The 25,959-nt window shown below is 44.2% G+C and overlaps 1 protein-coding gene across 1 annotated transcript; it reads right to left on the reverse strand.

Annotated features, from left to right (window-relative positions):
- Positions 1–1,184: 1,184 nt before the first annotated feature.
- On the reverse strand, positions 1,185–25,225 carry LOC149322652 (coatomer subunit zeta-1). Its single transcript, XM_089481021.1, has 9 exons — positions 25,028–25,225; positions 12,801–12,869; positions 11,561–11,642; positions 10,140–10,231; positions 9,431–9,486; positions 7,981–8,058; positions 7,459–7,510; positions 6,394–6,432; positions 1,185–1,341 (listed from the first exon to the last, which is right to left on the reverse strand). The coding sequence occupies exons 1-9, from the start codon at positions 25,106–25,108 to the stop codon at positions 1,294–1,296; spliced, it is 597 nt and encodes a 198-aa protein (XP_089337147.1). The 5' UTR covers positions 25,109–25,225; the 3' UTR covers positions 1,185–1,293.
- Between the last annotated feature and the right edge of the window lie 734 nt (positions 25,226–25,959).

Consider the following 25,959-nt stretch of genomic DNA (forward strand, 5'->3'; position numbering starts at 1 on the left):
CTGGTAGTGAGGGATTATGTGAGCTGCAGCCCAAAAACCCAGAGGGTCACAAGTTGCCCATCCCTGTTACAGGGTCACAGCAAACTGAAAGCCCATCTTAAGGCAGAATTCTGTAAGCCTTGAGTATTTTTCTTACAGCTGCAGAAGATGGTCCAATAAAATGAAGTAAGATATCACCTCAATTATCTATGAATAAAAAGCAATGTCAAATTGTCCTGTGCAACCATTAGTAAAACTTTAGACTCCACTAATAGAACCATATTTTGCAAATTACAGGCAATAAAGAGACTTCGTGCATAGGTTTCCAGTTCTGGATGCCTTACTTTTAAAAGGATATAGACAAATGAACAGGTTTAGAATATGGCAACAAAGATAACGAACGGGCACAGATATCAACTACTAGAAGGACTGAGGTAATGGAATGTTTAACCTGAAGATTTTGGGGGAGATAAGATGGCACTCTTCAAAAGCACTGTGATTAAACGGAAGAGGGGAAAGACCTTTCCTCTGCCACCCCAGAAGACAGGCCTGGATATGATTCTTTAAATCATAAAAAGGTCTATTTGGATTGAACACTAGGAGAAACTGCTTTGACAGTAAGTGTTGTTCAAGAATGGGACCAATGGCCAGGGTACTCCTCTTGCTGGATGCCTTCAAGTAGCAGCTGCAGGAATTGGATCAAATGCAATGTATCAAGTAGGTAATTACAATTGGCTGTATAGGGCCCACACCAGCTCTAGGTAAATCTCTGGCACTAAGTCCACATGGAAAGATTGGCCCAGGCTAGGACTGCATGGGGGATGGGTGGATTGGAGACAGGACTCACATGGCTGTGACTGTAAAGGAGCAGGGGGGGCATATATCTGGGTGTCAGTCATACACAAACAGGCTCTCATGTCATCACATGCTGGCCTATGGGCAGAACTGGGAAAAGGCTGAAGAGCCCAAGAGGAAAAAACCTCTATCATACAGTTAAAAGGAAATGCCTTTCTGGATTAAAGGTTGGGAGAAGACAGCCAGACTGGACAGACAATATGAGATATGAAGATGTTTCCCCTACAGGAAGGAGTGTTCCCCTGAAATATGACGTAATTCTGAAAACAGCCTGGCCCTCACTGGCTCCCCCACCCCCATGTGCTAGCACCAACAACTATAGGGACAGTGATGAGACTAAGATCAGGATATGAGATATGTCAAAAATTGTGGTCATGTTATATTTTGGTCAGTGCGAGACAGGGCAGGAAAGGCAGGTGGGGACACAGTAGGTCAATGGGTGGGATCCCACATGACTCCTCATCGCAGTAGCGACCACTTGATTTGTTCCTTTGCTGACTGCAATACCTGCAAATAGAAATTGAAGGGTGAACAGACTGGCAGACAGCAGGATTCAGTCCCCAATTCTCCACAAGAATAATCTTCATGCAGTTATACAAAATTCCCAGTAAAAATGATTTAAATCACAGATGGGTCCCCCCCCCCCCCCAAAGTCATGCTCATGGAGACTGAAAAGGGAAAAACTAAGGTTGAGCATAATTTGTATTCAAATTCTGGCTTCTGCATAAAACCTCCAGATATTTTAGCTGCTATGTGCTATGCATTGAAACTCTAGCTCTCTGATTAGCAGTCATTCAGATGAAGCTTCTTCTGGCCTATAAACATTTATCAACACCAGGTATCAGAGCTTTTATCTACAGCCAAGACTAAACCAATCTTCCTTAACCTGATGCCCTCCAGACTTTTTGGACTTCCACTCCCAACAGCCCAGCAAGCACAGCCAATGGTTGCGAATACTAGGTACTGTAGTTCAAAACATTAGCAATCACCATGTTGGGGAAAGCTGGGATCAGGTGGGCTGGTTTATACATGAAAAGGACAGGTTGCTTACCTGTAACAGTATTTCTTCGAGTGGTCATCTGCGAATACATACAAATGGGTTTTACTGCGCCTGCGCAATGCTGTTTGGAAACTTCTGGAATCACTGGGCAAAGTTTACTTTGCAACATATAGAAACTTTTTGGCGGTGGCTCCGCCTACCCGTTATAAGGCCCCTGCCTTCCCGCTCTTTCCCCAGTTCCGCAATTTTTCCGCCAAGCAGGCGATGGAAAGAGCCAATAAGAGCAGGACACTGAGGGGATGGACGGGTGGGATTTGTATGTATTCGCAGATGACCGCTCGAAGAAATACTGTTACAGGTAAGCAACCTGTCCTTCTTCTTTGTGGTCTCTGCGAATCATACAAATGGGTTTAGACTGACAAGCTTAGGTAAGCGGCGGAGGGAGTGTCCTGAAACCAAAGCTATGGTAAACCAAGGGTATATTTATTGTAACAATAAACACCCTGAACCATAAAAAGAGTCAGTCTTTTTGTTCATGCAAAAACTCAACATAGCAATAACATTGCAAAACCTGAGAAGGAAATAAAAGGTCATGCAAGACCAGTCCCATTGGAATTGTGCAAATCAACCTTCAACAGAATGTAAAGCAGTGGCATTATGTACATAAATGCTGAAAACACAAACCATCAGTAGTGCAATCAATGCAACCCTGAAACCAACACAGCCCTCCCGAAAGCTGCGTCTCGGATGGCTCTGGTGTCCAGCCTATAGTGCTTTATAAAAGTCAATGGCTGGGACCAGACAGCAGCCTTACAGACATCCTCCAAGGGAATGCCTGACAGGAATGCAGAGGATGCTGACACTGCTCTCGTGGAGTGGGACCGAACCCTGCCAGGGAGAGGTTTGCCCAACAGTTCATAGCAGAGGTGGATGGTACCAGCCACCCATTTGGAAAACCTCTGCGCAGACACGGGCAATCCCTTCTTCGGTTCCGAATAGCATTGGAAAAGTCTCTCGGACCGACTGGAGGCAGCAGTTCTGTCCAGGTAAAACGCCAGCGCTCTCCTGACATCAAGAGAGTGCAGGCTTCGCTCCGCATCCCAAGTTGGATTGGAAGCGAGGGTAGGCAACACAATGTCCTGGCACATGTGGAAAGCAGACACAACCTTAGGCAAGAAAGTAATGTCTGTCCGAAGGACCACCTTATCCTTGTGAAACCTCAGGAAGGGCTGGTCCCTCCGCAAGGCACAGAGTTCGCCCGCACGGCGGGCAGAGGTAATGGCCACAAGAAAAGCGGTCTTCCAAGTCAGTAGTCTCAAGTCCGCTGTGGCCATCGGTTCAAAGGGCTTGGATTGGAGCGCGGCCAGCACCGCCTCCAAGCTCCAAGCCGGGGCCGGTACCGACACAGGAGGGTGCAGGTTGGCACATCCCTTCAGGAACCCCTTCACCAAGGGGTCCCTAAAGAAGGAAGCCCTACCCTCAAATTGGTACCCGGAACAAATGGCAGAGAGGTAGCACTTGATGGATGTGAGGCACAGCCCCTCATCCAACAGCGCCATCAAAAACTCCAGCACCACTGGAGTGGAAACTTGAGCAGGAGACAAGCCCTTTTGATCAAGGAAGAGGCTAAACCTCCTCCACTTCAGGGCATAGGACCGCTGGGTGGATGGCTTCTGCGCAGCCAGGATCACCGTCCTCACCGCGTCCGGCAGTGAGGCTAGGGCTGGATTCTCCAGGCCACAAGCGGCAGGCACTTGATGTCCGGGTGCAGAATCCGGCCATCCTGGATCGACAGCAGGTCCGGACGGAAGTCGAGGTGGAGGAAGCATCTCTTGGAGAGGTGGAGAAGGGATGCGAACCAGGGCTGTCTCGGCCACCACGGCGTGATCAGGATCGCATCCGAACGGTCCGTTGTCATCTTGGACACCACCCTGATGACGAGAGGGAAGGGAGGGAAGGCGTAGAGCAGCTCTCCCGACCAAGGGAAGGCGAACGCGTCTCCGAGGGATCCGTCCATTCGCCTCCTGGAGCAGAACTGGGGACAGTGACTGTTCCATTCGGTCGCGAAGAGGTCGACTTGGGGGGTTCCCCACCGATCGAACAGGTCGCTGACCGTCTCCAGATGGAGCCTCCACTCGTGGCACACCGAAGGGGATCTGCTTAGGCGGTCCGCCAACTTGTTGTCCTCTCCTGGAAGGTGAATCGCCTGGAGGAGCACCTGTCTCTGGATGCACCAGTCCCAAATGCAAAGTGTCATCTCGAGCAGGGTCTTGGATCTGGTGCCTCCCTGTTTGTTGATGTAATACATCACGGTGGTGTTGTCCGTCCTCAGGAGGACCACCTTGCCTGCGACAGCGGTTTTGAATGCCCTCAAAGCCTTTTCGACTGCGAGCATCTCCAAAGCATTGATGTGGAGAAGCTTGTCCTGGGTCAACCATTTGTCCTTGACAACAAGGTCGAGCAGGTGGGCGCCCCAGCCCTCCAGGGAAGCATCGGTTGTCAAAGTCAGTTGAGGCTGAGGTTGATGCAAGGGCACCCCGGTGCAGACGTTGGGGCCGTCCAGCCACCATCTCAGTGAAGCCGCCACCGGTCTCGGTACCGTGAGCCACTTGGACGGAGGGTCCTCCATCGGAGAGAAGACTGAGAGGAACCAGGACTGGAGTGGTCCGAGGCGAAGCCTTGCCCACGGTGTCACGAAAGTTGTTGACGCCATGTGGCCCAGAGCTACTTGGACGTCCCTGGCCCTCATCTTTCTGTGAGAGATGCAAGGCCTCAGCGATGCCACCAATGCCTGGAAACGATCCCGAGGGAGAAAGGCGGAGCATCTTTCGGAGTCGAGGATGGCTCCGATGAACTTGGCCTGTCTGGTCGGGGTGAAGTGGGACTTCTCTTCGTTGATGACCAGTCCGAGGGAGTCCAAAAGGTGCAAGGCGAACGAGACTGCCTCTCGGAGCTCCTGCTGTGAGTCGGTGGCAAACAACCAGTCGTCCAGGTACGGGAAGACTCTGTAGCCCTTCTGATGAAGGTAAGCCACCACTGGTGCCATGCACTTCGTGAAGACCCTCGGAGCCGTGGCAAGGCCAAAGGGGAGCACGTTGTAGTGGTACGCGGTATAACCAACGGCGAAGGCGAGGAATCTCCGGTGGGACTCCCGAATTCCGATGTGGAAGTAGGCATCCTTCAAGTTGACCGTCGCGAACCACAGGCCCTGGCGGAGAAGTGGCAGAATAGAAGCCAAGGTTACCATCCGGAACCGGCGGTATTCAAGGAAAGAGTTCAACTCCCTCAAGTCCAAGATGGGTCTGATGCCCTCATCCGCCTTCGGTACCGTGAAGTACCTGGAGAAAAAGGCCCTGGAGTATTGTTCGGGCGATAAAGGGGAGATTGCCCCTTTGTCCAGCAAGGTGCGCACTGCGTTGAGAAGGGTGTCCGAGGGGTGAGTGGACATGAAGGCTCCGGTTGGGGGGAGCTCTTGGAACTCGAGGGCATAACCCCTACGGACGATGTTGAGGACCCACGAGTCCGTTGTAATAGAGGCCCAGGTGGTGACAAATGGCCTCAAAATGTCCAAAAAGAACAAAGGAGGAGAGACGAAGCACGCTGCAACCCTTCAGGCTCTCTTCTTCCCCTGGTCGGTGTCCTGCCGGCGGGACTTTCGGTACCGGGAGGGAAAGTTGCGACGGCCAGAGGAGGAGCAGGACTGAGAGGGGTACCGGCGTCTCTGGGAACCCTGCTGCTGAGGTTGCTGGTCTTCTTGGAAGGACCCCTGTGACTGACCTTGCGGCTGCCACGGGCACCGCCTCTTTCTGAAGGGCGAGATGGGAGCCAATGACATCCCGTGCTTCTTCGCCGCCACCTTCATTCTGAACTTGCGGTTCAGGTGCTCGTCGGTCTTTGCCCAAGCAGAGGAGGCAGGAGGAGTGCGGGTCCTGGATGGGCACCTTGCCCCCGCAGACGTCACACTTCTTAAATGGAGCAGGCATTTTCCGAAGTTGTCAAGTTGAAAGGGAAAGTCCAGAAACAAGGTCAACAGTCCGAGAGTTCGAAGTTACCAGGGGCGGGAGACAAAGAATGGTCAAGAGACAGTCTGAGGTCAAAAGTGAAAGTGATTCCGAATGCAAGCTAAAGCGAGCGAAGTTCCCTGAAGCAGCTAGCGCGGCGGTAAAAAGGAACTGGGGAAAGAAACTGGGTGGGCGGAGTTACCGCCAAAAAGTTTCTATATGTTGCAAAGTAAACTTTGCCCAGTGATTCCAGAAGTTTCCGAACAGCACTGCGCAGGCGCAGTGAAACCCATTTGTATGATTCGCAGAGACCACGAAGAAGAATGAAGTTTCTCATCATACTCCGCTCTATGTCAAGACTCCAAAAACCAAATGTGCGACCCAACTGCAGACATGTTACCTAGGTGATAGCACTGGGTAATTCCCATCTTATCAGTGTCTTGAGATGTCATAACCAGAAAACTTTGTTGATGAGAAGGGTGCAGTTATAGTAGCATTAGCATGCTCTCAATGAGATTTAATGAAAGATAGCCAACAAGATGTAGCCAATAAACATACCTGTGAGACTGTCTGCTCTGTAAGAGGGACGTCCTCTCCCTGAAATGGGGGGGGGGGGGAGGCAGTTAATTCACAAAGGTATTTTTGAAAATAGGTATTCTAACTTGTAAAGGAGACACTAATCTTAACTCAGTGTCCCAAAGAGTCCACCAAAGGCCACTTAATTCCAGGACTCATCATAACATGGTACCATCTTCTTTCTCCTCCTCCAACCAACCTCCCTTCCTGTTAAATCAGCTGTATATAGCTGCAGCTTGCTTCCTTGTAAAAACAAGATAAGTGCCAGCAAAGTGACTGTTGGCTGCTCAGCTGCATATGGATCCTCTGAGCTTTCTTTGTGGCTCCTGAGTGCTACCCCATTTTTTAAAAAAACTGACTTTGCAATTCATACTACTGTTTTAAGAAAAAGGAACTAAATTCATTTTTATCATTGGGATTGTCAACAGCATGATCAATTTAGGACACACTGAAAAGTCCTAGATTTTGTTCCTGTTCTGCTTATATATTGGGTTAAAATAAAGCAAAGTGAGGAACTGGATAAAAAGTCTATGATAGTACTGGTAGCTATCAGAAATTATTTTGAGATTAACAAAACATGTATGGATATCCAAAATAAAATCAGAAGGAACAGAAAGAAAATCTGGGACTTTCTGGTCTTTTAAAATCAGTCTAGATACACCCTTGATTTCTTTTAGTTCAATATCAGTAGTCAATGTAAATAGTCAATTTAAGGTTCATTTACATAAAAATATAATTTTAAAAAAATATTCTGGTATAAATAAGCAATTTTAATTGTATATGAGATTCTAATGAATTTACATATGAAGCACAAAATTTTAATTTCAGTTCAATTTTAATGTATTTTAGATAGATATAGCTGGTATGCATTTTCTATTAAACCAATTTAAGCCTCTAACTTGCAGCTGTCAAACACCTGGCCAATCTGAAAAGTGACCACCAACCCTTGGGCTATACAACTGCTCCCCCAGCACCTAAAATGGGCTGATTAAGGAAGCTCCTGAACAAGGTATGAGAAGCAGGAGGGCTGAGATGGGAATCACTTACCCGTACAGCAACTCTATGTAACACCTGTTGGGGGTCACTCTCAAGAATCACCCTGGAAGAGATGACAGATGCAGTTACCTTCTGGAATGGGTACAAATGCTACACCCTGCCATCAGGAATGCATATTCTGCTCAGATGATGATGATGATGATGATGATGATTATTATTATTATTATTTAATTATACCCCGCTCTTCAGCCAAAAGGTTATCAGAGCGGCTTACAAATTGTTAATTGGACATTTCCCTGCCCTCAGGCTTACAATCGAAAGAGACAAGACACAAAAGGAGAAGGGAATGGCAGTGGGGAAGGGAAAAGTCCAGCAGATCTTCTCTCCCTCGAAGGCCTGGACCAGGGCAGATGGACTGGAGGGAGGGCCTTTCTTCTTACACTTACAGTTAAGTTACACTTACACAGGCACCCTCATAGGCACATAAGTGTGTGAGTGTGCATGCACACACCAGACTGTGATTAGATTTCTGAATCTCTGGCCCCTACAGTGTACTGCAATGTGTAGACTTACCCTCCATCCACAATTTCATCCACAGCCAGGAAAAGACCCTCCATGTTTTCCAGGAGCACTCGCTTCTCCACATTCTTCCTGCAGAAGAAACCACAGAATACTGCTCACTGAGACGTTGGGGGTCCAAGGTATAATTTAGAATAAATAAATAATCTCAGCACTGACAGCCTGCTATCATACTCAGAGTCCTAAATACAGACATAGTGTTCACCAGGAATGTGCCACATTTCAATGCATTACAGTACTATGTAATTGCTCAAGAACCAGCAACTAGCTGATAATCTCACAATGCTCATTTCTGGACTGGATACTAGTGCTTGGAATATGAACCAAGGTGCACTCAGAACATTCACACACCTATCCAAAGGCTTGCCTTAAATGGAGCATGTAAACCCTATGCATGTGTGCTGACACATATACGAATTCCACATCATGGATCAAAAAAAGCCACTGCACTGGAGAACCTAAATAAACTGGGCAAGTATGTATTGATTTGTTTGTTCATTGCCATTAATATACTCCCTACGTGGCTCAAGTGGTTGATCGACTCTGCTGATTGCAAGATCGGCAGGTTGGCAGTTCAAGGTTCGGATGCCACATGATGGGGTGCGCTCCCATTACTAGTCCCAGCTTCTGCCAACCTAGCAGTTTGAAAGCATGCAAATGCAAGTAGATAAATAGGTACCACTTTGAAACCAACTGCTTTGCTTACACTGTGCTGACATACTAAGTCCACAGAGCACATATAGATGCTACACCACAGCAGATTTCTAAAAAGTTCTGGCTTGTTGTAAACCAGCAACCATGCTGATGACCATTAACCGATACCTTCCACTACAAGTTGGAACTAACCCAGGACCTCTTTTGTCTTTCCATTCACAAATGACTGTGAACTGACCCTCCACAGAATCATGCCCCCCCCCCCCAAACAGAAACACAAGAAGTGAAGTTTGATCTTTTTTGGATGACATCTTACCCAAACTCATATAACTAAGTTGCCCAGCTCATTCTTATGGATTTTTGGGTGGTGGGGGTGGTGAAAACAGTACTTTTTGAATGGATTTGAACACAAGTGCTAAGTGCTAAATTTAATGTATTGGTGGAGGTATCAGAGCGCGGGAAGATTTTTTTTAAGATTACAACCTCAATGGCTATGCTAGCTAGAAGATTCTGGGTGTTGTAGTCCAATCAAATATTTTTTTCCAAGCTCTGGAAAAATCCAGAGTGTGTGATGAACCAGGATTTCAGTATTGTATTGTTAATCAACACACCTCTGTCCACTGATGATATTTTGTTCCAATGCTTTAGAAACAGTGAATGTGTTCTTGATGCTCTTATCCATTCTAAACATTGATCTTTCAGTCATAATGCTTGCTCTTTTACCCTATTCCCAAATTCCACCCTGGCCAAAGTGAGAGGGCTCAGCCACCACAAGAAATGAGATTCTTACCTCAGCATCTGACTGAGTGAATCAAAGAGGCAGTTGAGCACAGCCATCAGCATCAGCTGCAAAGGAAACAGTTCACATACACACAAATCATAGCTAGATCTGAAGCATTTGGGGTTGTACAGATAGACAGGCTGTAGCATGGCACTGGTTGCTAGACTCACAGAAGGCATGCTATGCTTGGCAATTTTTTGCTCTGTTAAAGTCCTTCTCCAAAGAGGCTCCCCAAAGCTGGCAAGCTTCTTTCAACTCAAGAGCCAAATTCAGGTTCAAAGAAGCTCTTGAGGAATGTATTCTAGTGGTGGACACTGTCAAAGGCAAAAGGGTGAGATCAAAAATGCCAACATGTTTTGGCTTAAGGGCCTTATTGCCAGTAACTAACCCTTAGAAGAGGCATTCATCCTTTTGCAATGAAAATAAATATGCACAAAAAGCTGGGAAACCAGTCAATAATGCTGTCAAGGTGAGGGGTGTATGACCATTTGATGGAACTCAAGAGGTTCCCTACACCTCTCTGAATGTTTAGGGGGCCATGGAGCTGTGACAACAGCTCTCTCATGCAGGGCAATAGTGGGCACAGTTTTACACACATGCATTGTGTCTGATGAAAAGCTGTTTCTCCTGACACAAAGAATACGAATGAACAGAGCCTTCACATAGAAGGCAAGATGGTTGAAACCACACATCTTTTTGATGAGTTGGAATAACACACCTCGTTTTCATAGGAACTACCAATGACATAGAAATACAGGTCAATGCTGCTCTTGTAAACGACTGTCAGTCCCTCTAGGAGAGCAATTTCACCTGTGTGGAAGGAGGAGAAAGGTGACAAAATAAAACATAACAAAGCTAGAAAAGCAGCACATGACATTCCAAGTGTTGATATTGCATCATTGTCATCTTCTTCTTAAGGCTGTCACTGTTTGCTTTTGATCTTGCAAACAAAAACAAAGATTTCAATAGTTTTTCTCACATTGGGCAAGATTACAAGAATTTATGTGTATTTTTCTATGATTTTGTATTTGGGGGCCTTTCATTGTGCAACTTATTCTTCGTGCAAAAATAAATAGCTTTCTCTCGAATTACAGTATTTTCTGTGCAGAACCCAAGGTTTTGTGCAAATAATTTTTCACAAAATAAATCTTGCAGTAATTCACCATTTTCTTGAAGTGGCCTCCCGATTGTTCAGGGGAGCTTAAACCCTGGTCTGCTGAGTCCTAGTCTAACACTCAAACCAATACGCCACACTGGCTTGCTTAAGAGGTGAGCAATTTCCCCCTAAAAATGATGCCTTATATTCAAAATACATTAAGATTTTAAAAAAAACATTTCCTAAAACAATCCTTCTTCCAGACATTTGTTCTGACTTCTCATCTTGAGAATATTGGACCAAAGTCAATTCCAGGGAGATATTTAAAATAAAAAGCTTGCCAATACGTATTGGAAAGCAAGACAGATGACCAATGTGCATCCAACAGCTATAAATCACTACCATGGTGGCAAATATAGAATTATCAAATACTCTTTCCTTTCAAAGTCAGGTTTCTCAGAGAGAAAACAGCATCATGAAAGTCTGCCATACCACACCAATGGGTGGCCTATCTAGTCCAATGTCTTGTTTCTACCCAGGGACTAATCAACTGCCTCCAGGAGGTCCTCAAGGCCATCCTTCTTTGATTCCTCAGTCATTGGTATTCAGAGACAGCCTGCTTGGAAGTGGAATACAACCCTCAAGATAGCCTTTTCCTCCATACATTTATCCAAGAGCCTTTTCAAGCCATCCAGCCTGGGAGCCATCACCCCATCTTACAGAAGAAAACACCTTTTTTAAACAACACATTGTGTGCACAAGTACTTTCTTTTGTTTGGTTTCAGCCTCTTAATTATCTGCTTTGCTGGAAGGAGTCTGCTTACATGAGATAGGAAGAAAAACTTCTGTCTACTTCTCTATCTTTCCAGCTCACCACTAAACACAATTTTATAAATTTCAGTCATGTTTCCCACCCTTTTCTGGCATTTTAGATGGATACTTCCTTCCAGAGACTCCCAAAAGAGCCTTCGAAGAAGGTCATTTAACCTTCTATATATTATCATCCCAGACACCCCTACATGATGCTCCCCAATAGAACCTACTATCTGTCCGGTGAGTCTTGTTGAAAATATTCTTCTCAAAGGCCTTTTGCTCCTTGACAGTGGGGTAGGTGTCATCATAATACTGCAGAGGGAAAGAAAAGCTTGTTACACAAGGAATTGCACTATGGAAACCATTTGCCAGGTTCAAATACTACTCAGCTGAGCTTAAGAATCATGTTTATTGACAGAGATCATAAATGTCATAGAAAAGGTTCAAGTTACTTTCTCTCCCATTTACATAAATAGAGAAATGAGGCAGAGACAGAGCCATCCAGGTGAAGGCATGGCCAGAATTCAAACCCTATACACTTCAGTGGATTGCCCTAGTTCAGTTGTGATTTATGGTTAGAGGAACACATTCCCCCTCCCACTAGATGGTAGGAGCAAAAGTAAGTGTGGCAACACAATGAAGGGAAACAAAAGTTTCTACTGTGAAATTTCTACAGAAGAAATCACTGCAGTGAAATAATCTACAGAAACACAGCTATCAAGGGCTGCATGCAAAAATCAGGTGGCATTTACATCTGCAAGGAAAGAGTATGCATGAACGAATAAATAAAGCCTTCATAAAATGACTGAGTACACTTCCTGGCAGCAATATTAGTGCATGCTACATAACCATCAGTTAGAAAGAGTTACAATATGGTTCTGGTTGCCTCAAAAGGTACAGGTTGACACATTAACATCTTCTTTCTTGCTCTGAAAGCTGAAACCCAGTTGAGTTTCCATAAGGATTCCATCTCTGCCAAACATGAACTTTTTTCGAACGCAGCTGGGAATTATGTAGCCCTTGGGGGGAGGGGTCCTCTGTAATCTTTGTGCTCATGGGCCCCAAATTATTTTTAAAATTGGCAGGGGAAAAAGTTTGAAATCTACTCTCAAGGCCTATTTTGCCCTCCGCTGTGGGGGAATCATACCCCAAACACAAAAAAGAGCAAGACCACCACCAAAAATGGTGTTTAAGCCACCTTGAATCCCATTTTGGGAGAAAGGTGAGATATAAATCCAATAAATAAACAAACAAACACATAAATAAATCAGAGTTTTAGCATCTTAAAATACCCAATACCACAGTATATATCACTGCATCAACCAGGGGGCTGGAAGAGCCCTATAAATATAATATAATATAATATAATATAATATAATATAATATATGGCTGTCCAGCCCCTGCAGCTTAACCACTCCTGCCTTAGAGCCTTCCCCTTATCAGGCATCCCAGATCCCAAGAAGCTTTACCTTGGCAAACAGACGGTCTCCATCATTGTCCAAAATCAGGATGGCTTTGACTGTGTAGAGAGAGGGCTCCTGCAAAGGAAGGCACAACTGAATGGTTCTATCCAATCAATACCAAGTGCCTTCGTCCTCCAACAAAAGGCTTGATCTGCCCAGGCCTCAAGCCACAGCTTCCAGAGAGGGCAGACGTGGGTTGCTACATTATAAAGTTGTTACAATGAGTAACTGCTGTATATACTAAATAAAGTACTGTATAGAAAATTCTATACTTGACTTGCCAGCACCATCTCAGGCACACTTGGTGCAGGGTGAAAAGATGTCCTAGCTGCAAAGGAGGGCAAGGCACCTCAAAATGTAGAACATTCAAGAAACATTGAGGACATGACACAACAAAAGCTACAAAACACTCATATAAAGCTCAAAATGAAGGACACTTTGGAATTCCTCCTGGACATAAAGGTTGAAAGGTAGACATGTCATGGAAAAGGAGGGCATCTGGTCATCCTGACTTTGTGAGGACACAGGGGACAGCCTTCTTAGTGTCTGCTCCCAGGTTGTGAAACTCCCTTCTCATGGGAGGTTGCAATTACCCCTCCCCACACACCCCTTTGCTCTCTTTCCACCAGCCTTTGATTCTTAAATCATCTGGCAGGAGGAGGTTTTCAATGTGGTGTGTTGTTCTGATCTTTTTGATTATGTTATAGAAATGCTTTAAATTGTTTTTAAAGATGTGCTTTTTAAATAGAACTGTTTTAAATAAAATAGAGCTGCTTTGGGCCCCATGACAGGAGGAGAGCAGGATATAAATTAATTAACTACATGTCATTTAGATGTTTGTGATGCAAATAAGTAACACAAATTCAACAGACCTACACACATGTTACTTTCTATCAGACACACAAGCTAATTAATGCACCAGATTTAACATCTTCCCACATCGCAAAGAGCAATTCCACAAAACAAAATTGTATGCTGATGGCATCAGCATCACCGGACCAAGTAGTACAAGTGACTGTTAGTATTTTATTCTTTCATCAGATCATTCTGACTCCTCCTGGCCACAGACCCTTTTTTTGCATCCCAAACACCAGCCACCTCAGCCCACTTTTAGCCATTCACCACCAGAGGGAGCCACAGGACCATGGTGGATAAGCAGTTATCTTGCAGAAAAGGGTGAGGCATAAAAGGCACAGGACAATAGTACAGGTTGAGGATGTATAACATTATGTGCATAGCATCCTCTAACCCATTCATCTACAACTGATCTGCAAGTGGCCTGTACCCTCCCTGTTTCTCTCCTTCTCTCCCTAAAGCCACGTCCTTCATTCGCTCCTCTCATCATTTTTTCTTTCTTCAAAAAGGCACAGAGAAAAAGGATGGGCAAAGAATCATAGGAGTTGGAAGACACCCCAAGGGCCGTCCAGTCCAATCACCTGTTATGCCTCTATTTAAAAACCTCCAAGGAAGGAGACTCCACCACACTTCAAAGCAACATGTTCCACTGTCGAACAGCTCTTTCCGTCAGGAAGTTCCTCTTAATGTTTAGGTGATATCTCTTCCTGTAGTCTGAATCCATTGTTCCCGGTCCTATTCTCCAGAGCAGCAGAAAACCCCTTCAAATACTTAAACAGGGCTATCATATCACCTCTTAAGCTTCTCTTCTGCTGGCTAAACATACCCAGCTCCCTACGTCTCTTTTTGTTAAGGCATGGTTTGTAGACCTTTAACCATTTTGGTCACTTTCCTCTGGACCTGCTTCAGCTTGTCAACAACCTTTTTGAACTGGGGTGCCTAGAACTGGATACAGTATTCCAGGTGAGGCCTGACCAAAGCAGAATACAGTGGTGCTATTACTTCCCTTGATCTAGACACTATACTTCCATTGATGCGGCCTAGAATCACATTGGCCTTTTCAGCTGCCACATCACACTGTTGACTCATGTTCATGTGATTCAACCAACCACAGTTCAAAAATATTCACAGTTTTTCTTCCCCAAAAGCAAACCTTGATTTTGCTGCTCTATATAAGGGATACCATTTTACTATGCCACTGTATATAACAGGACTTTAGCTTCCATGGATTCTGATATCTGGGGTGGGTGTGGGTCATGGAACCAACCCCAAGTGGACACCAAGGGCCCACAGTTTTTTAAACATAAGAAGGTCACAGGGCCAAACTGCAGACATACATGTGAGTTACCTCCCTGGAAAAGCCTCGCTGAGCTGCAGCCAGTACGTTCCTGAGATTCATGGTCAAAGGCAGCTTGCTATGTGGCTAATATCCCCTTGGTACAAGAGGGAAAGGGGACAAAAGCTGACCAGAAGAAATAATTCATTCCTGCTGGATGATGGAAAGCTCTCGAGACAAAGTTCTGTGATGCACTGACTTCCACATAGCCACAGTCAGAGTGTATAACAGAACTTCACCTCAAGTGCTGCAACAGCCCCTCTCCAAGAACAGCAGATCCATCTAGGGAGCAGGCTGGCAGGTGGATCCATTACGCATGAGCGGTTAAGCCCAAACCAGAGGTGTCATTCCACTGAACCAGACCAAACCCCATGGAAGCAAACAGAGCAAACACCATGTCTGATTTCAAAGGAGAACACAGGAACAGGAATAGAAAAGAAAACTTTCAGTTCTTCTCCAAATTACTCTCTAGATTCAATATTTTCTACATTTCCAATAGCCTCCTATCCTCCCTGCAGAGAGCACTCTTTTATGGAGCAACCCCTCTACATTTCTTGCAACTCAATGAGTTGGTAATGTTCACTGGTTAATTCTCTGCTGAGTAAACACTGTAAAAAGGCAGCCAGTCACAATTCTATGGAAAACAGCCTACCTTCTATGACTCTTATAGGAAGTAGGAGCTGGAGTTGCTGCCTAACACAGTAATTTTCATACAGTGTTCCTGGGAATCCTGGGATTTCTTGACAGCTTCTTCAGATGTTCCTAAGATCATAATGGCATTAAGCAAGCTTTCCCAAAACACTGCTTAACTATTACTATTCAAATTCCCTGGAACTGAAGGGAGAGGTGAGGAGAGAACAGGAACTTTGGCTTCCCAGAGCTTTTCAAACTTCACCTCTCAGAGAAGTCCCAACCCTACGATCAATGGCAATAACTGTGGGAATTACAGTCCAAAACATCTGGGGGAACCAAAAGTTCCCAGAACCTGCCCTAAAGATCAAACATGCATTATGGGTGCATTTTCAGCTCCTGCAGAGCAACAATAGACCTCACAGAACTAGTGAGTTCCCTAACAAACTTCCCAGAATCCTATGCAACATACAGAAGATTTGTGGCTGAAACTGCAGGAATTCCTTAGCATTCAAAAAAGCAAAGTAATAAAGCAGGGTTGGGGAGAAAAGTTTTAAAATTGAGTTTTTCTTTAACTGGGTTTTTTTTTTTGTTTCTTTGTTTAAACCAATTTATTTTATTTTATTTGCATTAATGTTTTAATTTAAAAAATCAATTCCTATTATATCAATACTGTGAAACATTGTTTTATGTATTAGAAACCTTGATCAACCATGTTTTACTATCTAACTTTAACAATCCAAAGTTACTAGGCTTTGATATGATTTACATCTTTCAAAGAAACTTTGGAAATTATATTGACATGTTGGTTGCCTATATATGAGTATAAGACTACACCAATAAAGGACTAAATCAGAAAATTAAGTAGGAAAATGTAGTCCAGATGCTATGGCCACTAGTTTAAATAATAACTGTTCTTTTTAAAAAGTGCTCTTTTAAAGTAAATTGTTTTGGCTGAATTTATGTTAATGGCAGAAAACAGCCAGGGATAGCTGTGCTGGCCATTTAGCAAATCCAGTCAAAATCCACCAAACAGTGATACTTTTATTGGCCAACCAAAATGCACAATATACATGTTGCAAGCTTTCAAAGCTTCACTGGTTTCTTCATCAGGAATTCTCAAGTGGAGGCATTGCCTAATGGACACTATAGGAGAGGAGAGAGAAATCCCACTGCACTTTTGCCTGTCTTACCTTTGCCTGCATATCTTGCAGGCTGGCCCCTCCTCCTCCTGGCTATGTGGCAACTGGGAGATTTTCAAAGTCCATGAAATTTACATCTATTCGCATCACAACAAAAACACTTCCTTTGCAATCCAATATGTTTCCATCCTTGTGAGGCATATTGGATTGCAAAGGAAGGAGGAGGCACCAGCCTGCAAGATATGCCCTTCCATACCATCTGAACTGAATAAAGAAACAACAAAATTCAGGCCTATGACTTAACATCTTCATTTTTTTTTCTCCTGTATGGTTTTTAACACCTTGCCTGATGAAGAAGAATGTGAAGCTTTGAAAGCTTGCAACATTTATATGTGCATTTTGGTTGGCCCAATAAAGGTATCACTGGTGGATTTTTTTATTGGTTATGTTAAAAGCAGGATTCATTTCTGAAAGGCATTTTTTGCACTGTAAAATAAAGTGATTTTAAAGAAGCAACTGACAATGGATGCTGGTCTAACAATGAACAACTGCCGATAAGCTGTTAAAGTTAAAATGTTTTTTTAAAGAAAAAACAGTAATTGTTTCAGTAAAAGGGTTGGAAAATAGTAATAACAGCTGACTTTAAAAAATATAAATAATCAATTTTTAAAACCAGTTTTTAAAAAAAATCATTTGGTTTATACCAACCTAGTTTAAACCAGAAACTCTGCAATAAAGGTTTTCATTTTGAAGCGCGCTCTCCCATGAATTTAACAGAAGATGGTATGCATCATACAAAAAGAGGATGGAGAGGAGTATCAGGGCTCCTGTGGCTCATCTGTTATAAGGTGGATAAGCAACAATGTAGAAAAATTTATTCCCCCGCCATTCCCTTCATCCATCCTCCCTTCTTCCTCCCTCTCCCCATCTCTCTCTCTCTCTCTCGCACACACCTGTCTAACCATCATAGTAAGACAGGCAAAAGTGCAGTGGGATTTCTTCATCCTTTCTTATAATATTTCACCTGCCGGCTAGGCAATGCCTCCATTTGAGAATCCCTGTTTTACAGAAGCATGGGGAGTATAGATTCCTCACTGAAACCCTTGTAAAACTGTAGGTGCAACAATATAACACCATAACATTAAGCAGCCAGCAACCCATACAAAAACCACCAGAAAAATATTCAGTCATCAGCATCTATTGAATGAGTGCGGGGCACCAGAAGTCCACCTCCATCCTGCCATACTTTTGTTGGGAAGGGGGGGGGGGTTTGAAAAAGAGGGAGAATATGTTTGAACAGGTGCTTACTATATAAGCATCCAACAAGAATGTATATATCTCTTTGCCAGAGAGAAACAAGCCTCCACTGGAGAGACAGCAAATAAACACACATTTTAAATCTGTAATGAGAGCTGACTAGAAGGCCAGAAGCAGCATAAATTTCTCTCTGGAGGTTTCCAGTTCAAGCCAAGGGCTGCCTCGAGCAATCAACCATTAAAACAAGACGTTAAGAGTTACTGCACAGTTTATTCTGATCATTTAATTCTGAAGTTTCAATAAATTAAACTTCAATCAATTAAACTAGGTGTGCAACGGCCCAGATGGTCAGCATGATAGCAGCCGCATCACTGTAAAGATTTTACAGCTGCCAGGACCCTGCAGAAGGGTAGCATTAGGTGAAAGAGACAAGACAAGACGGCAAGAAATATGTGTGTCTGTTTTATTTGCAAAAAGCAATTGGAGAGACTGGAGCAGGAGGAGGAGGCTTGGCCGAGCCATTCCCATCAGGCCACCTGGGGCAGTACAGCTCACAGACAGACAAGGGAAGCCTTTCCTGGAAAGCAGGGAAAGCACATCGCTGGGATACCGAGGCCTGAGCCACACCGCTCGCTTGCAGCCTAGATAGATAAGCAGCCTCTGAACATCATCAACACATGCTCTGCAGCAAAACAGCATCACACATTTTCGCCAATGCTCTCTGTGCAGCAGGCGTGAATGCAAAGCCCAAATCCTCTATGGCACCAGCTGTTCTTAATTCAACAGTGCTGTCTCTGGGTTAGAAAGACAGGTTTCCCTAATATGGTGCCCTCCAGATGTGCTGGACTATAATTCCAATCCGTCCAGCCAGCAACCATGGAGCTTTGTCTAATAAATCCGGCCGGAGAAAGGCATTTGCTTCACATTCAGGGTCTCAGCAATCGTAACACTGAGGGATTCACGTTCTCTTAGCTGATTCTAGAGACAAACCTGGTTTTAATCTGAAAAGGTGAGGTCAGGGAGGCAGGGAAAGAACGGTTTTAGCTCACATGGATCCAAAACACACTGCAAAAATAATCCAGTTTGAAACTGCTTTAACTGCCCTGGCTCAGTGCTAGCAAATCCTGGGAAGTGTAGTTTATTGATGCACCAGAGTTCTCTAACAGAGAAGGTTAAATGTCTCATAAAACTACAGTTCTCAGAATTCCCTAGCATTGAACCAGGGCAGCTAAAGCAGTCTCAAATTGTATTATCTCTGCAGTCTGTTTTGGATCTCAGTGAAGCCAGGGGCTCAACAGATGGCCCCTAAGGGGTGGCTCATGCCGCCCCTTTCCTTGCCAGATCAGGGCCGTGGCAACCTCACGATGCAGCCCCAATCTGGCCTTTCCGCAGCACAAAAAGAAGCTACAAAAAGCAGCTCCTTTTTGCGCTGTGGAAAAGGTGCTTTAGCAGCTTTTCAGCGCTCCTTTAAAGATGCACCAACGGAGCGCCGTGATGCTGTGTGGTTGGGCGTGCAGCTTGACGCTGGCGTGGGGGGCGACGGGTGCCCCCATGCCGGCAGAGAACACCAGTCTATACAGGCTCCCAATCTTCATCAGATAATAGTGTGTCTGGCAATATAATCCCACATATTTATTCTGAAGTAAGCGGCAAAGAATACCAGGTGCTATAGGTTCTATTTCAGAGGAAAGAACTAGCAAAGCAGCCCACTCCCAGTTTATCCAAAAGTAAATGAATATCCCACAACATTACTCCTTCACAATATTGGTATTACTGTCACCATGAACTAAAAATGGGTGGCAAAGGCATCCATGTGGTTATTTTTAAAGGTGACTATCCAATCTGCACTGAGTGCATTACTAAAATAACTCTCTCTGGGCATTAATCATCTAGTTCTTCTGTCCTGAACTATCAGATAGTCTACTAATTCCAGGAATGACTTCCAACCCTCACCCTGTTCCCCACATTCCTGGAACTGCCTCCCAGAGCTCCTGCATCATAAGGACAACAGTATCTCCCCAATTCCCTCCTCAAACTCCAACTTTTACGTGAAATACAACCTATAACACCAACCCCTATCACAGAAATGAGGAATTCATCCTTCAGATGTTGCTCATCCGCATCTCACATCATCCCACACCACTGACTAAGATGGACAGGATTGATAAAAACTCCATACCAACAACATCTGGACAGCCACAGGCTCTCTAGCTTTGGCCTGTTCTAACCTGAGATAAGAATCTGAACTGAATCCAGATTATTCCTGTTAACTCTCACTTCTACCTTCCATCCTCAGTCTTGTGTGTCAATTATAGATTTTTAGAACAGGGGATTGTCTTTGTTATTTTGCAAAGTGGCATGCACACTGGTAAGTGCTACACGGAAATAATATGTGGAGAGATCTTGTAGCCCCTTTGAGACTAACTAAAAGAAAGAAATTGGCAGCATGAGCTTTCGTAGAGCTGAGTCTACTTCCTCAGATGCAGTAGATTGAAGTCTACGAAAGCTCATGCTGCCAATTTCTTTTTCAGTTAATCTCAAAGGGGCTACAAGATCTCTCCACATACTGATTCTACAAACGAACATGGCTATATCTTTGAATTCTACTACTATGGAAATAATAAGTAAAAGAACCAACAAAATGAGAAACACAACCAGCAGAGAAAAATGAATATTCTTAAAAACATATTATATTTATGGGATCTTTAAGTTTGACTATGTCCAGGAATGTGCCTTAAAGCACGGGAGAAAACAGCAGCCAGCATCTGCCAGAAATTATTCCTCTCCCCCACTTACCATCCCTTGTTTGTTGTGCCTTCTAAGCTTGAGGGCAGAGAACTGTCCAGTTAACAATTATTAGCCACTCATGTAACATACCATGTACACTGATGGCACTATACAAATAAATGAGGATAACAATAACAATAACAACAATAATAAAGCCTCCATGAGATCCTTGTCTTTCCTTCTGAGGATCAACATCTGAAATGGCACCTTCTGACACTTGTGTTGGTAAAGGAAAAAGGTAAAATAACTTTCTGGACCCTTCCATGATTCAAAGAAATAAGAGATTCACAGTGAAATCCTAAATATGTGTATTAAAAAATGAGTTCCGCTGTGTTCTGAAAGATTTGCTTCCCAATAAGTGTGCTCAGGGTTGTAATGTCAAACCATATTAGTGTGAGGTATCTGACCATGAAGAAATGTCTGTCAAACAAGCAATAGTGGAAAAGCTAAGTTTCCTGGAGGACGCTAGCTGGTCACTGTAGGAAAGTAGTTAGCTCTTTGGGTTCTTCTCACATTCTTATCTACCATTAGGCTAGAGTTGGCCTGGAATTTTTTTTTTCTAGCAAAGCTCCATAACAGTTACATGATAGAAAGAATTTCTGCAGGTGAATCTTTCCATCTCTCTCCAACCTTGCATCTCATATACAACACAAGTAGTGAGCAAATGAGATATCAGGCTAGAGAGAGACAACAGGAGCACTGCAGTCCCCACTCTGAAGGTGGAAATGGGCGGCTGGTGTCAAAAGGATGTGAGGCTTGAGAGAGACATGAAGATCTGTGAAATGGCAGGAATCCAAGTGGCACAAATCCATGGCACCCGCCACTTCACAGATCCTCACGTCTCTCTTCAGCCTCACAAATATAGTACAGGTACATACTCCACTACCTGTGTATTCCAAAATAAGAAAAAATCCCAACTCTAAAACGTTTCTGGTTCCAAGTATTTCAGGTAAGGGATGCTCAATCTGCATAGAATTTAAACACGTTTTACTTTGCTGTTGTTTTTAATTCTGCTGTTTTAATAAGTTTTGAATATTTAAAAAATATTTGTTTCTTGTTTTACTGTATATACTGTATATACTCATGCATACGTCTAGAAATTTAGGTCAAAAAATTGATCCAGAAAAACTGAGTCGACTTATCCACAGGTCAATGTAAGTACTATATCTTAACTCTTATTTAAAAGAAGGAACCCTGGTGAAAAGCAAGAGTATAATCTGTCCTGGAAGCACCAATACCTTCTACTCTCTCATCCATCCAGCCTTAGAAGTGAGCACAAAGAGTTATGGCTGCTGGAATTTTGTATGTCCTTTGACATTGTTTTGCTTTGCTTCATCCTTTAGATCCTTTGCTATGCGCCCCTGAGTTTTACCCTCAACTTATCAATGGGTCATAGCAAAAGCCATAATTTCAGCCCCAAAACCTGTGCTCGATTTACACATGAGGTAGACTTATAGTCGAGTATATACGATCATACTAGAGGGCAGCCCTGGGAGTAGTGACATAGAAAGAACACCATGAATCTATAAATAAATTTAAAAGTTTGGACTATTGAGTTTCTATTTGTCAAGTATGCTGCAAATCACACTACTCTCTCTGCTCTCTTATTATCCAACTATTTTTTAAAATTTCTACCTACTTTTTCCACATTGACTTTTTTTTTCATAGAGTTATGCGAGTATAGCAAGACACTTTTGCACAGTTCACTGATCAATCTGCACACGCTGCCTTACAGTAACCTAAGAGTGTATCCTAAAGCAGAGCTTCTCAGCCGGTTAGCTGATGTGGGGTACCAGCAATTTTTCTTCCTAATGTCTCAGGGAGTGGTATTATATTTGTGGCCAGTGACAACCTTTTTTTTCTTTCCTAGAACCTATCTGCAAAGCAGCATCTAACACTCTGCAGACCAATCCATGGACTACTGATTTGAAAAGCACCGCCTTGAAACACTGAATGTTGTACTAGGCAGTGCAAGTTAACTTCAGCAATGGTAGGCAGGGGGTGGTACAGTGCATATATCCCTCTAAGGCAGTGGTTCTCAACCTTCCTAATGCCATGACCCTTTAATACAGTTCCTCATGTTGTGGTGACCCAAACCCATGAAATTATTTTCGTTGCTACTTCATAACTGTAATTAAATAGGTGTTTTCCATTGGTCTTAGGCGACCCCCATGAAAGGGTCATTTGACCCCCAAAGGGGTCCTGACCCACAGGTTGGGAACCACTGCTCTAAGGGCCAAGATTTCCTAGAACAGTTTCAGATCCGTCTGATGCAGGACTGCAGTGTTGTACTTAAAGAAAGATCAATAAAATCTATTGTACAATCTTACACGCACATTTTTGGAAGCAAGCTCCCTTTTCCCGTATGCATGCAATGGGAATAAAAGGTGCATTATCACTGCCTTTAACAGCTGGAATTCAAAGAATCAATTCATTGCAAAAGCACGCTGTAGTTAAATCAGTGTCCAAAAAGATCTTGTTGTGGCTGTGTGCCTTCCAAGTTGTTTCCAACTTATGGCAACCCTCAGGTGAATCTATCATGAGGCTGAAAGAGTGTGACCTGGGATTCGAACCCTGGTCTCCCAGTGTCCTAGTCCAATGCTCAAACCACTATGCCACACTGGCTCTTAGAGGCCACATCCACAGTGCAAAAATAATCCAGTCTGACATCACTTAATAATAATAATAATTTGTTTTATTTATATACCGCTATTCCAAAGATCATAGCGGTGAACAGCAAGTAAGCTAATTAGCAAGTGAGCTCATTTGCCCCCAACAGTCTGGGTACTCATTTTAGCTCCCTCCTCGGAAGGATGGAAGCCTGAGTCGAGCTTGGGCCCTTTTGCTGGTCTTGAACTCGCAACCTTGTGGTTTTGAGTGAATGGCTGCAGTACAGGCATTTAACCACTGCATTTAATCACTGCTATGGAACTCTGGGAACTGTAGCTGTGTGAAACATTTAGCCTTGTCTGTCAGAAAGCTCTGATCCCACAAAAACTACATTTCCCAGAATTCCATAGCACTGAGCCATGGCAGTTAAAGTGGTGTCAAACCAGATTATTTCTGCAGTGTGGGTGCAGCTGGAGACTTAACTAACTGAGTGAAAGAAGTTGTAGCAAAAGCTTCCAGCGTCTTTATGCAACTTCTTTCACTCGGTTAATTAAGGTGCTACAAGATCCCTCTGCAGATGGGTATTCCAGACTGTGGCTGGATCCACACTGAAGAACTGATGCAGACTGACACCACTTTAACTGCCATGGCTCCATGCTATGGAATTCTGGGATCTGCAGTTCTGTGAGACACTGAGCCTTTCCAGGCACCAGAGCTCTCTGACAGAGAAGGCTTAAATGTCTCACAAAACTATAAATCCCAGAAGTCTATAGTACTGCACTGTGACAGTTAAAGTGGCGCCAAACTGCATTATTTCTCCACTGTGGATGCATTGCAGTGGAGAACTGTGGAGCTGCAACAAACTACATTTCCCAGAATTCCACAGCAGTGAGGGAGGGCAGTTGAAGCGATGCCAAACTGCATTATTTCTGCAGTGTGTTTTGGAGCCATAGTCTGGAATATCCATCTGCAGAGGGATCTCAATTAACTGACTGAAATAAGTTGTCACAAGTCTACGCAAACTTATGTTACAACTCCTTTCACTCAGTTAAGTCTCAGGCTGCATCCACACTGTGGAAATAATCCGGTTTAACACCTCTCTAACTGCCACGGCTCAGTGCTATGGAATTCTGGGAACTGTAGTTTGTTTTGGTTTTGGTTTTTTTGTGGGACCAGATCTCTCTGATGTAGAAAAGCTAAATATCTCACAAAACTACAGTTTGCAGAATTTCCTAGAACTGAACCAGGGCAGTTAAAGCAGTCTCAAACTGGATTATTTATTCAGTGTGGATGGAGAGCTCGCAATAAAGCTACAAGCTCATAGGATGGAGTCAAAAGCGATATGAAACTGAGTTAATTCTGCAGTGCGGACGCAACCTAACCCGGCTGGGTCTCTAGTGAAATGGAATGGTGGTCTTAGGCTTAGTGCCCTGTCTATCAGCAGCCCCTCCTCTGGGACAGGGAGCCGGCCCAGCTCCATGCCAGGAGGCTGGCCAGACTCAGGCCTAAGGTCCAGCCCAGGCCTAGGCCCAGGGAGGCCTCCACCTGCCCGTCTCCATGGCGACGGGGGCGCGCGCTCACCCCCCCTCCCCCGCTGCCGCCCCTCCAGCTCCTACCAAGATCAGCGCCTCCATCTTGGTCGCTCTGATGCCGACGTGGAACACTGACAGCAGCCGCACGCGATTGGCTGGCCTCATGCCAATCTCTCCTTTAGGCCCCGCCTTCTTCGCGCCACGCGACCGTTCATTGGCTACCTCTCGCCTTCCTCGTCTAACCTCTTGCACACCTCTGTGAACTGCCGGGGGGGAAGGGCGTGGCGTCTCGCTTTCAAACCCCGCCTCCGCTCGCCTCCATTGGAAAACAAGGCTGTCAGTCACTTCTCATAACCCTCCTTCCCCCCATATTCGTAGAGAAGAACGGGACCGTTTCCATGGTGTACAGGGAAGCTGTTAGAGGGCGGGGATTGGTCCAGCCGCAGTCACGTGACTCGTTTCCGGAAGATGAAAGGGGGAAATTATGATGAACGAGTTCTTGGAGGGTATTAGCCAAAGCGGAAGTTGGGTGGGCGGTTGCTATGGTGACTGTAGAGCTAGCCCATGATCCCACTCTAACTGCCATGGCAATATTTTACGGAATTCTGGGATTTGTAGTTTAGAATTCTATCTGAGAATTCCAAATGCCCCTCCCTGAACTGCCAATCCCAGGATTCCCTAGGACGTTGCCATTTGGAGATTAAAGTGGAATCATAGCGGTATAACAGTAATAATAATAATAATAATTTAATATTATTAAATTAATATTAAATATTAAATAATGTAATAATTAATTTAATAATGTTAAATTATTATTGCTGTTTTGTTGTTGTTGTTATTTCTTAGCCGCTTCTCCCCATGGGATCAAGGCAGGGCACAACAACAATTAATAAACAACATCAGTTAAAACACACGTCAGTTTAAAAGGACAAATAAGAAGTACGCATATTAAAACAATCCACATCTAAATCAGTTTGGCACCGATTTTACTGGCATTGCTACGGAATTCCGGTTTT

The sequence above is a fragment of the Sceloporus occidentalis genome, unplaced genomic scaffold (assembly GCF_023333645.1).
Source record: "Sceloporus occidentalis isolate IW3139 unplaced genomic scaffold, rSceOcc1.0.p SCAF_1, whole genome shotgun sequence".
Classification (NCBI taxonomy): domain Eukaryota; kingdom Metazoa; phylum Chordata; class Lepidosauria; order Squamata; family Phrynosomatidae; genus Sceloporus; species Sceloporus occidentalis.